Raw genomic sequence first — 11,756 nt, 5'->3', positions numbered from 1 at the left:
TCTGCTGTGTAAAACATATGCAAGACATTTTACTGATACCAAAAGGCAGTCTTGTAATGACATTACACTATAAAAACAATATATGACCAATTAATCATGACAGCATACACTATGTTTTTAGGTCATTGTAACTTATTAAAAATTTAAAAAGTTAATCTTGTTCTAACTTAATTTAATTAATCTAATTTAAGTTACACAAGCTATTTTAGGTCAGTTTAGCATAATATAAGTTTAATGGACTCAAAGATAATTTTGATTCTGCTTAAAAATTTAAGGCAAGCAGGATTTTTTTTACAGTGTGGTTTTATTTCAGCAGATAACCTCATGCTTACAGAAATCACAGAAGAACAATATTCACCTGTATTAGCAGTACAGTATTATTTTAATGAAAGGATCAAAGGATATTTCACAGTGTAGAAGACTGCTAACATTCTAAATAGAGCACACTTTCCTAACGGTCATGACGTGAATTCAAATTCAAATGTAGCAACTTTTAGAACAGAATGCCGTTTCCGACAGAGATCAAAGCGAAGATGATGTTCCAGACGCTCTCACTTTTCCCAGGTAGATCATCTTCAGCTCTCAGTGTGTGATGGCCTTTTGATTTGGAACATTCGGTTTTATGTTCTCCAGCTTCACCTTGACGAGGTTGTACTCTTTCTCCCAGTCTGCTTTGGACAGAGTTGAAGGGTTGACCTCCAGGAACTTGTAGGCGTCATTCGCCTGAACACTGAAGATGCCGTTGGCCTTCATGCAGCTGAGGCCGAACTGTGTCCAGCCCTGTACACATCACATCACAGGTCAGACAGCTTTACAACTTTACAAATCACCGCTGAGTTCACTGCACACTGACGAGAAACTAAACTGTGTATTAGAGTTAATGTTGTAACCAGTATCTGCCACTAGATGGCAGACTCACATAAGGGACTAGTATTAAACTAAACTCTTGTAAGTACTACTTAACTTAATATTAAATATTAAGAATATTTATCTTTAAATTAAACAGATATATAATAAAACATTTGAACAATTTTAATGCAAGTAAAAAAGGTATCTCTCATATATAATTTAGATGTGGCAAAAAAAAGGCTTTTTTCCAGGAATTACCCGTTTTACACATTTAAAAATGCCTTTCTTAATAAGGTTTTTTGTCTTTTTTCTTACCCAAATATCTAAAAATTCTTAAACTAAGAAACATTTAGATAAGTAAAAATATTGTCTTGTTTTCAAAGATAATAAGTCAATATTAAATGAGTTTTTCCTTAAAACAAGCAAAATACTCGCTCTGTTCCAGTCTCAGTCACTCATGGTGTTCCTCAGGGATCTGTATTGGGTCCTCTTTTATTTATTATTAAAATTTTTTCCTTTAGGATATATATTTTGTTCTTATGGCATACATTTCATCTTTATGCTGATGATACGCAAGTTTATATGTCTACTAAGAATGCTCCATCTCATCCCCCCTCCGATCTTCAATAATTTTCTAGTAAATTTTACAACTCATGCTAAAAGTCTTGGGGTTATACTAGATGGTGCTTTTGTTTAATTCACATATTAGTAATATTTCACCATCTGCCTTTTTTCACTTACGTAACATTGCAAGACTGCGCCCTTCACTATCCCAACAAAGTACTGAAGTGCTCGTACATGCTCTGCTTACATCAAGGATTGATTATTGCAATTCCCTCCTATCTGGTATCCCTCTTAACCAACCTCCAATTCTCTTTCACTTGCATTGTTTTCCTGTTTTTTATCGTGTACAATATAAAATTCTTTTATTAACTTACAAAGCTCTTCACAACCTGGCACCCGATTACCTCTCTGATCTTCACTGGTTCTCTCCTCGGCGCTCACTGAGATCTTCTGCGGCTGATCTGTTATCAGTTCCAAATTTTAAGATGAAATCATTTGGTGGCAGGGCTTTTAGCAGCACCACAGTTAGATATTCGTCAGGTGGACTCTATCTCCAATTTTAAATTGCAGGTTAAAATCTTTCTGTTCATGATTGCTTTAATGACTTTCTGGATTAATACTATGTTTCAACACAATCTCACGGCAATTCGTAATTTTTTCATTTAGTGGCTAATTCGTATGAATTCGTACGATCTAATTCCTACAATTTAGTACGATTTGCTCATCCCACAATGACGGTTGGGGTTAGGGGTGGGGTCAGGTGCCACGCCTCCTTTTTAAAATCCTACCATTTCGTTCGACTGAACTCGTACGATGAAATCGTACGAATTAGCCACTAAACTGGCAAAACGTAAAATACTTACGTTTCCTCGTGAAATCAGGCTGGTTTTTTTTACTCTTCATTCTTGTTTTTATAATGTGCCTGTGACATATTGTAAGGTCTCCTTGAGTGCTCTGAAAGGCGCCTATAATTAAAAGGTATTATTATTATTATTGTTAATATTAATAAATAATCTGTCAATGGTAAAAGCCAAATAATTTTATTATAAAGCAAACACAAAATTATTTAGCTTACTCCATTAAAAATGAAATAAAATCATGTTTATGACAGATTTATGACAAGTTTTGTTGTCTTGGTAACGTCAAGTTGTCATAATGAAGACATAAACAGAATGTGATATATTTATGTCATAGCAAACAGTGTGATCTTCGCATTTAAAATATCATAACTCCACGAATGACACTTCATAACATTATATAAGCGTGCATGAAATCCCATTTACATTATAAAGGCATAATGACAGACTTATGAACACCTCTTCTAGTAAAGTTGTAGAGCTGTGCATGGATGGATTTGCTCTTCAGTGTTTGGACTCTCAGTAGTGATTATTAAACCACACTGAACTGAACTAAACTGAACTGAACTTAAACTTTAAAAGCTGAACTACACTGTTTCAATGTGCTATGATCTTATATGTGAAGCTGCTTTGACACAGTCTACATTGTAAAAGCACGGTACACATAAAGGTGAATTCAACTGAATTAAAAAAGTGTTACCAAATATTGCAATGTCATTTTTTTTCCAGAATCGCACAGCCCTACTCTAGATCAGGGCTTCCCAAATGTTTCAGCCCACAACCCCTAAAAGACTTGTGACCCCCAATTTCCTCTGAGGTGGTTATAAATATATAAACCTTGCACATAACCGCGCACACATACCATAATAGGTCTAAGTCTATTCATAATTTAGTTTTGAAAAACGCCACACAGAGATCATCCTCTATGTTCAGTTGTGGCCTGTATTTAATTTTAATGTAGGTGAATGCCGTAAAGGTGTCAAAAAGTTTAACCTAGTGCCATGAAATCAGTGTGCTGTGGCTTTAATATAACGTAATCATCCAAGAGATTGCAAAAAAAAAAAAAAAAAAAAGCCAAATGGCTTTTTATTTGCGTGTTGTTTTTTTAATGTAACTACTAACTACTACTTCTCTGTTAGAATTATCATATATGGTCCATAACCTACAGTTTAATAATGTGAATTAGATTTTTGGAAATTAACAAGTGATCCCCCTTTATTGTCCATGGGGTCCCAACTCCTACTTAGTTGTTTTTGTTTCGTAAATATTTCAATTACTTTATTAAATTGATATAACACCTTATTAGATGCTTTGATGAACATGACCATCAGTATTAGGGGGCTTTTAGGGTGCTTTCACATCTGTAGTTTGCTTCATTTGGTCCGCAACAAGAGTAATACATGATACATTGATGCATTTTCTGCCGTCTTTGGGTCGTTTTCACACCACACTGCTGGCTTCAGTCTGAACCAGTTGAAACAAACCAAAATGCAGTCATCTGACACAATCCACATCTCTCATAGGCCAGATGTTGTTGAACATATTTCCTAAACTGCTTATTGATTGGTCAGAATTCAGAAGCGGGAAAATGCCATTGAACTCCCACAAGTAAACAAAACCGGCAGGGACAATGTGGTTTTTACTATAAAGGGACGACTGCGCTGACTGATTGTATCCCTGCTTTAGACAAACTCTACATTTCGGGAATGAAGCGCGGCTGTGGCTGTATTTATACAAAGTTTTAATGCATCGCTCGTCACTTCAGGAGGAGGCATGACTTAATTTAGCTAAACTGCGACATGCTCATCTTGCGGAAATATTACCAACGATCCATCAGGTAATGTTTTCTCCTCTCTCTCTGTTGGTAAAGCGCTGTCAACAAATATTTTTTCTCCATATCCTATAATGGACCTGTTTTAGTACGGATCATATTCTCACCATAAACGAACCGTTCCAGGGTTCGTTTGAAAGTGTGCTGAGAGCGCCTCTTTAAGCAGGTCTCGGTACCCTTATTTGGTCCGCTTTTGGTGCGCACTCGAGTACGATTGCTGCATTCTCACCTGCCCAAACCAACCGTACCAAGAGGGAGAACAAACTCTAGTGCGATTCAATCCAACTAAATAAGGCAGGTGTGAAAGCACCCTAAATAAAGCTGAATATTGTACAGATGAAAATTGATTTTAATTTTTCCATCACGATAGAGGCTTTCCTTAATTTGTGCATTAAAGCTGGTTTTTTTCAGCATGCAGGCTTTTAAAATGACTGAAAACTGCCTAAAACTGCTTCAGATGTGTATTAATTGTTGACTTAATCAGCAACTGCCATTTAGTATAACATATACTAGAAGGATCCAGCAAAATAAAATCCCTCTCACCCACTTTGGGAACCCCTGCTTGAGATCAGAGTTATCACCATTTACCTGTTTGGCTGCAACCACAGACTCCAGGAACACCTCCTTCATGTCCTCCAGGAATTCAATATGGTCCTCCCCAGCAAAGGTCCTGTCCTTCAGGGTGTCCAGAAGAGCGCCAACCTTCTCCCAGAACTTCTGGAGCTGGACCAGGATCTGCTGGATTCTGGACAGGCACTTCTGGACCTCATTCAGGTGACTTACATTGGGCAGCTGACCTGAGATCCAGATATGCAAAGTTGAAGTGTTTTTCTCTCTCTCTGTCTAAAATTTGTGAAGTTTATTTATAAACTAATTTTGAGAGGACCACGTGCTTATTCTGCATTATTCAATGTATGATTGACCAATCAGACGATTCCCAAGCCACTATAAATATCCTCAGCTCCATATCACAGCCATCTTCATTTTGAATAATCCCCCCTTTCACCCCTACCCCTCCTCCTCTCCTGGGTGGCACAGTGGCCCAGTGGTTAGCACGGTTTCCTCACAGCAAGAACGTCACTGGTTCTAGTCCTTACCAAGCCAGCTGATTTTTCTGTGTGGAGTTTATACGTTCTCCCCGTGCTCACGTGGATTTCCCCCGGAATCCCCGGTTTCCTCCCACCATCCAAAAACATGCAGCTTAAGTGAATTGACTAATTTAAATCACCATAGACATGCTGCTAGTCAGTAGTTATCTCTTAAGAGCGATCACTGTCTGTTCATGAGCTACTACAGCAGGGGAGTTCTCCACATCTACCTGAGCTCAAACTCCCCTCTCGCCCTGCAAACAGGAGGGAGCCCCGGGCTCGAGAATCTTATGAGCTCAGGGCTCTCTCCCATGATAGCATGATGAACACGCTTTATAATCAATCATCAGCTGAGTGTCAACTCTTAAAATTATAGGAAAAGTCAAAATGGCTGTTTTTAATATAAGAAAAGAAAGAATAGAGGGTGAATTTGTACAGGGATTTAGAGGTTAATCATTCTGTCTTAAACTGTATATAAAGCACGGACAAAATGAAGCATCTCACCGCTTTCGATTTTTATTTTGGCCAGGTTCAGCTGTTGGTCCATCAGCTTGTTCTGGATGCTCCACTCCTGATCTTTCAGGCTGCGATGAGCGTTTTGGAGCTCAGACAATCCTCCTTGAAGAGTTTTGATCGTCTCCTGATATGCAGGGGCAGCAACCGTATTGCAAATATAACCAATAATGCTTTCCACGAATGGCACCATCATTGTAAATATAGCGACGCCCGGCTCAATCGCTGCTGCTGCTGCTGCTGCTGCTGCAGCTCCTGCTTCTGCAAGCTTCTTCCCTTGATCTTCCTTACTGCCAGAGATTTTATTAATGAACGCTTGAATTTCTGCATTTTTCGCTTCAATCCTTTTCTCAGAGGCTTCGATCTCCTTGTTAAGTTTCTGAAGGTTGGCTTCCAGGGTGTCCACAGTTTTCTGAAGGGCCTCCATCTCGCCGGTTTGTTGCTGTTTTTTTTTATCAGTCTCGTCCTTCACTGTGATGATGTCACTGGTGGATTTGGCGACATCACTGTTGTGCTTGTCATACCTGAATGTGCAGCAAATATCATAATGAACAAGCTGGTAAAATAAGAAAACATCAACATTTTTTCATGGTACATATATTATAGTGCCGCTGGCATAAAACTATAGCAGATTTTAATTAAAAAGTAAAACCCAAACAATTTAAAGTTCGGTTGATACTGACATCAACAACACAGGCTCATGCTGAAAACGTAGTCCCGCGGACATTTCTGGAGACCACGAATTATGTAGCCGGAGGTACGTATGGCTGCATTTGATTTTAAATGCTATGCGAACGTTCCTTTGGGCGCTTACCGGCTGCCCGCTTACTTCCATGTGGAGGGCTTTCCTGCCGCAAGCAGTTTGTCCTCGTCATGTACGTCGGCGGACTTGAGATGCAGAGAGGAGCTGACCACCACGACAGGGGCGGACTGGGACAAAAATTCAGCCCTGGCACTGTATCCACACCAGCCCACATTACCATACAGACACAGCCCCGCTCACAGACACGCACATTCACTACTTATATTAGTGTGCTGATGGTGAAACAATATAAGCAGTAGCATATGTCATAGATATTTCAACATTTAATGTATGTGACTGGAACAAAAACAACCCATTGTCATTCTGTGCGCCTCTACCTAAGGATTAAATGCATACTGTAACCTCTGCATGTTTTTAAGGTTTTACTTTAGAGACTTGCTATGTATTCAGAGTTCTCTACAAATGCGTACAGTACTATGGCTAAAGCTGTAGGTTCTGTTGCATGTTAGACTATATTGCTAGTACAATAGCATACAGCAGTCTGTACACCCTAAATCCCCCGTTATCTGCTGATAGTGACATTTTAAAATGTACAGGATGTCACGTTATGGTGATCAAGAACAGGAACAAAAACGGGGGTGTAGAAAGTGCAGTTTAATTAATGTATAATGCAGAGAAAGTGACAAAAAATCCAAAGTGCAAAGTAATAAAATGGCAAACAACCAAACAAAACAAGAAGCTAAGATAGATTAACTTGAACTAGACTTTAACAAGATACAAGAACAGAAACAACATACCAAAAACGACAATGACCAACTGACAAACAGAGGATAAATGACTGAATATATAATCCAGGTAATCAACGGAGAACGGAGACAGCTGTGGTTGTAAATCAGTGTAGATGACAGACAGGGTGTGTGCGCGAAAGAATATATGGAAATGTAGTTCTTAAGCCACTGTAGTTCGCTGGGGGTTGCTGGCGAACTACAGTGGCATCTGGTGGACAAACGCAGTCATGACACAGGAGTTCTACGCTAAGCCAGTGGTTCTCAAAGTGGGGGTGGCGGGACAATAAAGGTGGGGTCGCCTGGTGATTTCCTAAAATCTATTTATTTTTATTAAACCATAAGAATTACCATATTTTATCAATAACCTACTGAAGAGAAATAAATATTCATTTGTAGTTACTATTGTATAGTTATATACTACTGTTTATAGTTACTAGTAGCTTATAGTTACTAGTTCTACTGAATTGCGACTCCCGGGGTAATTACATAATATCAAAGACACAGCAATAGCGTGAGATGCAGCAGACTGATTTTATAACACCAGGTTAAACTTTTTGGCACCTTTACAGCACTCACATACATTTTAAAAATTAAACTGAGAATAGACTTGGGTCTATATGTATGTGTGCGCCATTGCATGCAGGCTTTCTGTATTTATAACCTCCTCAGAGGAAATTGGGGGTCGCGAGTCACTGGCATTGTTATTTTGGGGGTCGCGGGCTGAAAAGTTTGGAAACCCTTGCGTTAAGCTTACTGTTAAGCACAGTGTATGTTACAGTCAAAAACTGTCAGAAGTAGTGTGAATGGTGTCAAAACTACTTAGTATATTTTAGTATAATGACTTAGATGTATATTTTCTGTTTTCATACCTCCTCTACCTCACTAACACCCCATTCACACGGGGCGTCAGTGTCAACGCTTCCCATTCACTTTGAATGGGTGACGTCAGTCATTGCCGAACCGCATTGTGGATCGGTCGGCGCCGCTTCAGAGGCGTTGCTCACTGCACGACGGAAGCATCAGCCAATCAGATCACTGTATGCAAATACACCAGCTCAGACAGTGGCCTATTGCTGACTGAATTTCATTGGCTGACGCTTCCATGACGATTACTTCAGCCCCAACTTCAGACACACCTTCAGTCAAGCGTTGACGCTGAAGCCCTGTGTGAATGGAGCGTAATGTCCTCCGATGCAGCAAACAAATCTAAACCTTTCGAGAATATTTCAGCGTCTGATTTTAGGGTGCTTTTTTTGCTTTCTTTGAGCTTTTCGGCACCGCCTTTCCTTTTTTTAATGGTCCATCTCTGACAATTATCTTATGTTGCACTTACTGTTTGTTTGACATTCTTGCCAGATTTTGATTACGTCCGCGTAACCTCTGATTGGGTCAGCCCCTCTCAAAACCAGCCAGCCGTCACCGATCGGGCCAAATGCTTAACATCTAATTATTATTACTATTATTATTATCATCATCATCATCATAATATTCACATCTTGCAAGAGATAAAAGCTGCCTGTATGTAAAAGCAATACATATTAAGATTTTTTTTTTTTTTTTTTAACTGACTGGCCCACATTTAAAAAATGGTCCGGCCCTTCAGATGGTCCGGCAGAATTGCCAGATGGCCAATCCGCGCCTGCACGACGACCACCGTGTTCGAGTCTGGGAAAGAGGGGTTCCAGAAATCAGGTAAGACAAAAACAGAATCCAAAAAGTATTGTGAACAAGTTCATTACATGGTGAGAATGTGGTGAAATCTGAAAACACAGTAAAAATCAGATGAGGGCTTTTCTTTTTCTGGACAGCTTTTGTGAATTGTTGGTTGGGTTTAGGGAAGTAAGTGGATGGCGGGTCAATCAGTAAAACAGGTTGGGTTCAGTGAAGGAGAAGGGTGGGTCTGCTGATTGGCTGGTTGCCCAGTCAATCATTTAGTGAGTCAGACAGTCAGTTGTTCGACATCTGCTTCAGGTGGGTTTACGCGAGAACAGCGTGGGTGCGAACGAGTTCGCAAAAACAAAAACTGCAAAAATACCTACCTCCCGGAGCGTATTTGGCGGTCTCCAGAAACGCCCACAGGGCTACGTTCTCAGAATGAGCCTGAGTTGAACATCAAACACATTTAAAGTCAACAGCACCTTAACAAATGTGTTTTCTGAGAAACATGGTGACATGTCCAATCCTGCACTACAATACATCACCTGCTAATGTTTCCCGGTTGACATTATTACCTCCTTACGATATCTTTGACGACCTTTATGATGTCACTGATCCAATCTTTTGCCTTCTCCAGGAGTTTGCGAGCTAACTGGGGTTTGTTCTTCTCCACGGCCACTTTCAGAGTGGGCAGCAGAGATTTAACCAGGTTGTTGCTGGTTCCCACACACTGCACAGACAGAAGAGAGATTCTCATTAAAGAAACTGTCAGGATCTGTCATTTCATGACTTTATTTTTTACATGTTATGATTTTGTTTCTCCACTAGATGTCCCCATTTCTCCCCATGTGTTGTTTAAGTTCAGTATTTACGTGATTGTTTTCACATGTGTGCTGTTAGGTCTTGTGTATTTAAGTTGACTAGTTCCCTTGTTTCTTTGCTCAGTTATTGTTGATGCTAGCCCATGGTGATCGTAAGTCTTATCTTGCTTCTCTAAAGTCTAGTTTACTCAGAGTCTTGAGCTACATTGCCTTTTTCTAGTTCTTTGGATGTGTTTTGCTTGCTCTAGTTTTTGCAGAGATATTTTGCACGGGGTTTAACCCCAGGTCTCCAGTGTCAGAGACTGAAGGCTTATCCACTGAGCCACAGGAGGACCATGATCCCAACAACAAGACGGTACTTGCACTGTGAGAGGTTTATTTACGAAACATAAAAAATCCACACTTGGAACAAAAAATGCAGTGATAACAAAAGGACTGGTTAACGGAGGAACAAAAAGGCCCACAGGCAATAAAGTCATGAAATGACAGATCCTGACAGAAACTAAAGTTATTGTTGATTATTACACAGCTGCCAGAAATACTTGATTCTGATTGGTCAGTTGCAACATTCTGCGGTATGTTTAGTAAGGGATAATGTACATCCAGCCGGTTGTTATTGTAGAAAAACAATTGTAGAAAAACTGCAAAAACAATCGCTTTATCCCATTATTAAATGGCCACTTGCCGCAAAATGTACAAATCATACACAAAACATTGTTTACACTTATGAAATATTTAACTAAAACAGAAACTAAAGCAAGTAGATGGAGTATACACTAACCTATGCATTATTCAGTCACTAGATGGTGCCAAACAGTCAATAACAGTATGGGTTGTATATGAATGTGCACATATTCACTGATGGTCAAAATGATTCGAAGATGATTCGAAGTACCCAGATGAGTCTGTGTTAATAATTTCAGCGGTTATTATCTGGGAATAACATAACATGACTGATCAATCAGGATCAAGTATTCCTGATAGCCCTATAATTATCCCAGATAACTCCTGATTACACTAATAACTGAAGCTTATTCGGGTATTCTGAGAATCATCTTGACTGTCAGTGAATATGAATATCTGTCCTGCCTCTGTTTTTGACAGTTTGGCGCCATCTAGTGACTGAATAATCTGCAGGTTAGTGTATACTCCATTCAGCTGTTTTCATTTCTGTCAGCTTTGCCTTTAATTACAAAATTGACAAAAGGTCACAGCTCAGAATAAAGTTTTGTGTCTAAATTTTACATTTTGTTGCCAGTAGCCAGGTAATAAGCAGGATAAAGTACATCCAGGCGGTTGCAGAATAAATCCTTCAGTCTTACACAACAGCTGCAGATAAACCTGTCAGGTTCTATTCTGCAATAACAACCGGCTGGTTGTACTTTATCCTTTACCTTGCAGTACATGAGAGCTGTGTGAAATTCTAGTGCTAACACATAATGACTTCATCTGTTTATTGGTATTATTCACTGCAAGTTTAGAAGAAACTTTTGGAACTTTTGCATAAACATTGTACTCTTTAGCATGTTTTAGACTTCATACTGAGGTGTTTACCATCAGTTAAGCTGCTTGAAGCTCATTGAACAATAGAGAACATATATTGACCTTTCATAAGTCTAATAAAGCTGTAGAAAAATGAATACCTTGAGCAGAACAGCCTCAGAAGATCCAAACAGAAGCTGTGTTTCCACAGCTCTTTCCCGAAGCAGACGCTCCAGTTTTGGAAATCCCCCCAAACACAGATAAGACAGGTGATAGAGAAGAGCCGTTCGCTCCGCAGCCGGAAGAAGCTCCTGAATAAACTCTGGACTGGACACAGAATTACTGAGCATGAGCTCTGAAACAGAAACACACAAATCACTAATGCATACTTATCATCTGACTTTAAAGGGCACCTATTATGCAAAAATCACTTCTATAAGGGGTTTAACCCCAGTTGTGTGTCTGCAGTGTGTGAATATCTCCAGCCTCTAATGCTCAACATGCATTAATTGTATTTGTTCTAATCAGACTTGATGAAAGCAGT

At 39.4% G+C, this 11,756-nt stretch overlaps 1 protein-coding gene across 6 annotated transcripts in view; it reads right to left on the bottom strand.

The window, feature by feature from the left end:
- Positions 1 to 285: 285 nt before the first annotated feature.
- LOC799914 (uncharacterized) overlaps positions 286 to 11,756 on the bottom strand; it is a 15,862-nt gene continuing 4,391 nt past the window's right edge. For 3 of the 6 annotated variants that reach the window (XM_073941250.1, XM_073941249.1, XM_009302299.3), the window contains 6 exons: positions 11,374 to 11,567; positions 9,485 to 9,639; positions 5,694 to 6,226; positions 4,690 to 4,898; positions 2,277 to 2,378; positions 286 to 780 (listed from right to left, as the gene is read on the bottom strand). In XM_073941250.1, the coding sequence (XP_073797351.1) occupies positions 2,325 to 2,378; positions 4,690 to 4,898; positions 5,694 to 6,226; positions 9,485 to 9,639; positions 11,374 to 11,567 (1,145 nt within the window). In that variant the 3' untranslated portion in view covers positions 286 to 780; positions 2,277 to 2,324. The remainder of the gene's footprint in view (positions 781 to 2,276; positions 2,379 to 4,689; positions 4,899 to 5,693; positions 6,227 to 9,484; positions 9,640 to 11,373; positions 11,568 to 11,756) is intronic. The other 3 variants (XM_073941248.1, XM_068217276.2, XM_001340182.9) reach the window with 1 other exon arrangement.

The sequence above is a fragment of the Danio rerio genome, chromosome 24, assembly GCF_049306965.1.
Source record: "Danio rerio strain Tuebingen ecotype United States chromosome 24, GRCz12tu, whole genome shotgun sequence".
Classification (NCBI taxonomy): Eukaryota; Metazoa; Chordata; class Actinopteri; order Cypriniformes; family Danionidae; genus Danio; species Danio rerio.
The sequence above is the reverse complement of the archived record's forward strand: the minus strand, read 5'-3'. Positions and strand labels throughout refer to the sequence as shown.